Source organism: Prinia subflava, chromosome 2 (assembly GCF_021018805.1).
Source record: "Prinia subflava isolate CZ2003 ecotype Zambia chromosome 2, Cam_Psub_1.2, whole genome shotgun sequence".
NCBI classification, from domain to species: domain Eukaryota; kingdom Metazoa; phylum Chordata; class Aves; order Passeriformes; family Cisticolidae; genus Prinia; species Prinia subflava.
This window is the reverse complement of record NC_086248.1, coordinates 12769717-12773925: the sequence shown is the minus strand read 5'-3', so window position 1 is coordinate 12773925 and position 4209 is coordinate 12769717. Positions and strand designations below refer to the sequence as shown.

Genomic DNA, 4209 nt, shown 5'->3' with positions numbered 1-4209 from the left:
AGGCGAGACGAACAGCCCTGTGGAAATGCCTGTCTCTCCTCGCAGAAGGAACCCCAGGGTATCAGCGCAGACCGCACAAGTGTAACTCGAGGCTGCTGAAGTGAGGTGAGGGGCACGCACTTCCAGCCTCCAGGGACAGAGCAACCCTTGGCCGTCCCTCCCGGGCGGGTTAGTTTGATAGAAATAACTTCCCCCGCTTACCACCTCTTTAATAATTTGGGGGTTTTCTTTCTTTTTTACTTCTGTCCGGTGCAGGGGTGGCTTGGCAGGGCGGGCACGATCTCCAACCCCCTTCCCCCGGGACGGCTCCCCTGCCGGAGCCCCGGGGCGGCCGGGGCAGCCCCCGAGTGCGGGCCCGGCGTGCGGCGGCGGCCGCGGGGCCCGGGCGGGCAGAGCCGCGGCCCAGCCCCGCCGCCGCCGGGCGCGGCCAATGAGCGCGGCCGGGGCGGGCTCGGCAGAGGCGCCGCCGGTACTTAGGCTCGCCGGAGGGGCCGGGCTGCCCACAGCGGCGCGGGCGGAGCAGCCGGGCGGCGGCGGCGAGCACGGGTCGCGCTTCCTCTGCGGCGCCCATGGGGACAGGACGACTTTAAAGGAGTTTGGGGGGGTTCTGGCGCTGGGCGACCACGGGTACGGAAGGGGACGGGAGGGAGCCCTCGGGCGGGGGGTGCCGATCGCCTGCTGTTTGCCTGTGCCTTGCGGGGTCCCGGCTGGGCTGCGGGCACCGGGCGGGCAGGGCTGGCAGCTCCGGGGCCGTGCGCTCCTCTGGCCGCCTCCCCGCACTCCGCGCTGCCCGGCGCGGTTCGGCTGCGCACCGGAGGAGGGAGGGCTCGGGACCCTCCGGCCGGAGCCTCCCCGAGCCCCCGGAGCCCTCTCCCCTCGCGCAGCGGAGACCCCCGGGACAACTCCGTCCCCCTGCGCGGAGCCGGCGGGCGGCGGGGAGGCTGCTCTCGTGGCGCTGGGAGCCGGCACTCCGGAGTCAGGGCTCTGCCCTGCCCCGCACCCCGGGGGTACGGGAAGGGTCCGCACTGGGAGTCTCTCGCTTGCACGAAGGGGAGGGATGGGGGCTTAGAGCGGAATCGCTGAAATCTTTTGTGTGCGCCTTGATTTTTTTTTTTCTTCTTTATTTCCTTTCCTCTGCGTGCGCTCTCCTTCCCATCTCTTGTTCTTCTCTGTCTCTGCCCACCCCACCCTCCTTTAGATCCGGCGATTCCTGCCCTCGCCTTGCCCTGTCATTGATGGGAAATCAACTGGATCGCATCACCCACCTGAATTACAGCGAGCTGCCGACCGGGGACCCCTCGGGGATCGAGAAGGACGAGCTGCGCGTCGGGGTGGCTTACTTCTTTTCGGATGAGGAGGAGGACCTGGACGAGCGAGGCCAGCCAGACAAGTACGGCGTGAAGGGCTCCGGCAGCCCTGGGCAGGAGACGCCCACCCACCACCTCCACCACCAGCTGGTGCTGAACGAGACCCAGTTCTCCGCTTTCCGCGGCCAGGAATGCATCTTCTCCAAGGTCAGCAGCGGCCCCCAGGCTGGGGACCTGAGCGTCTACTCGGTGTCAGCCCTGCCCGCCCTCTGCAAGCCGGGGGACCTGCTGGAGCTGCTCTACCTGGGGCCGTCGGAGCACCCGCCGCCGCACTGGGCCGTGTACGTGGGCGGCGGGCAGATCATCCACCTGCACCAGGGGCAGATCCGCCAGGACAGCTTGTACGAGGCGGCCGCGGGCAACGTGGGCCGGGTGGTGAATAGCTGGTACCGCTTCCGCCCGCTGGTGGCGGAGCTGGTGGTGCAGAACGCCTGCGGGCACCTGGGCTTAAAAAGCGACGAGATCTGCTGGACTAACTCCGAGAGCTTCGCCGCCTGGTGCCGCTTCGGGAAACGGGAGTTCAAAGCCGGGGGTGAGCTGCAGGCGGCTGCTGGCACCCAGCACCAGCAGCAGTACTATCTCAAGATCCACTTGGCAGAGAACAAGGTGCACACGGTGAGGTTCCACAGCCTGGAGGATCTAATACGCGAGAAGCGCAGGATCGATGCCAGTGGCAAACTGAGGGTGATCAAAGACCTGGCGATAGTGGATGGGAAAGAATAGGGAGGAGCAGGAGTGGCTATCTTCCTTCTGCCCTGCCCGGGGAGACCAGCCTGCCGTAGAGTCAGGAGGCTGCACCCTCCTTCCGTGGGACGCGACTGGAAGCAGGATCCATGGCAACATTCCAAAAAAAAAAACCAGCATTCTTTACACTCATAGCCAGTATTTTGTTTGGCTTTTAATAGCATTAATGCTGAAAGAGCGAGAGAGAGGAAGAAAAGAGGGGGGAGGTGCAGGAAGGCTGTTCTCAGAGTACGTGGACAAAGTCTCTCCTGTCAATGTTGACCATTTTAGCAACATGCCAATAAAATTTCAAATTGAAATTTCTTTTTAAATTTTTATTTCATGGCTTTAATCCATGATAAGTTTTAAGCATCTGGGACTGTGGATGTGGATGTAGCTAAATGAGATTCTAGCTAATGGTTTGCCTTGTGGCCAACCGAAAGCATCACTCATACTTTGCTAACTGGGAGAGAAAGGGGGTGTTGGGGTGGAGGATAAATGTCTGTTTGTTTTCTTTCTCCACTCTGCTGCTTCAGCCTGTAGCTCCAACCCAATTTTGTCCCAACCAACTCTGGCAAGCTGTTTAATAGGAAAAAATACTTTCACATTTCTGGTTGAAATCTATCACATTTAAAGTATTTGCCTTTGCTTTCTTGTTTGCAGCTCTCTGCTAAATGTCGTCATAAGGCATAAGCTCTTTCCACCTCTTCCCTCCTCCCACCTTCCCTGCGTTGTTTTTCTTTTTTTTTTTTTTTTTTAAGTTGGTGAGCAGCTATTTTCCTAAAACTAAATTCAGTGGTTAAAAGGAAGTGTTGTATTTTGGAGAGCAGTATACTCAGAGATCCACCTACTAGGATTTCATGCTTGAGCTGTGGATTTTGTACCACTGCTTCAGTATCTCTCCATACACAGGTCAACAGAATCCTGCAAGAAAGAATTTTGAATTCTGCATGTTGCCTCTTTGGAACAGCAATTTATTGCATATTTACAATTCCTCTTAAAGAAATAGATGTAATGTGGCCAAGTTCATCTTGCATTTTGAATTCCCAGAAACTAAAAATTCTGTTCAATGTAAGTTTAGAAATCCACAGCAGCATTTAAAAGATGCCTTTTAATGTCATGTGAGCACTGCCTTGTCTGTATTTCAGATACTGTTCACTCATTGCTTAATTCTAAATTTTGAAGTGAAAGATCAGAGAATTAAATATATTTTAAAAAAATCTAAAGTATACTGGGGCATTTCTTTTTATTATTCTGAGCTGCATACAACTTGTAATTTTGTCTTTGCATGTTTCAGTGCTGGACAGAAAATGCATTTAGTTTTGTTCTTTCTTCCCACAGCAGTGTCAGATGACAGAAGTAATAGCCCTCTTTTGTATATACGTGATACACTCCACCCCCTATCAATGTACTGTGTCCCAACTCTTTTTTTTTTTTTTTTTTTTTTGTATTAAACAGTCTCATGAGCAACCTTGTTGCACCAGTAATTTCATTTCTACAAAGCATTTGCCTTCTATAGCTGAAGCTGTGAGGGTGGAGTGTACTTCAATATAATAAAAGTGTTAGCATAAATGTCTTTGAGAAAAAACAAACAAAAACCTGTATCCCCAAAACTGCACCTCTTCAGTGAAAGTAATCTAATTTGCCTTGTCCTTGCTAATACATGTGGCGTAATTATTTGGAAACAGGCAGTATTACTTTTATCACTTTCCCTAAAGTACCTTGTTTAGTACAATATAGGGTAAAAATGTGAATTGTAATTACTGTTGAAATAGCCTCAAACCACAGCATACTTTTTAATAAATGTGTAATACTTTAGCTTTATGTAGGCAATACTGGCTGTCTGATGATGTTAACTTTTCCCATAACATGAACAGAGTCTTCTTCCTAGTGTTTGTGTATCTTATTGTTGCACATTAGATTGCCTAAATCGTCTGTTAGAACTGATTTCCCTGTACCGCTTGGTGGGAGCACTGTGGGATTGCAGAGCAGCACTGGCTTTACAAGGCACTTACAAAACACTAAAACCTGACAGGTGAAGGAAAGGTGGGCAAAAGCAATTTATTTTATTTTTTTCCTTATAAAAATATGCATTAGAGACCTGAGGTTGCAAGAGGCA

The 4209-nt window shown here is 52.7% G+C and overlaps 1 protein-coding gene across 1 annotated transcript; it reads left to right on the top strand.

Annotated features, from left to right (window-relative positions):
- The first annotated feature begins 470 nt into the window (after positions 1 to 470).
- On the top strand, positions 471 to 3914 carry LRATD1 (LRAT domain containing 1). The gene is made up of 2 exons (XM_063424699.1): positions 471 to 627; positions 1199 to 3914. Exon 2 carries the CDS (start codon positions 1236 to 1238, stop codon positions 2088 to 2090), a length of 855 nt encoding a protein of 284 aa, XP_063280769.1. The 5' UTR covers positions 471 to 627; positions 1199 to 1235; the 3' UTR covers positions 2091 to 3914.
- Positions 3915 to 4209: the final 295 nt, after the last annotated feature.

What these genes read in the sequence shown, in the direction of transcription:
- LRATD1 (XM_063424699.1), top strand. Translation starts at nt 1,236, where the DNA reads ATGGGAAATCAACTGGATCGCATCACCCACCTGAATTACAGCGAGCTG.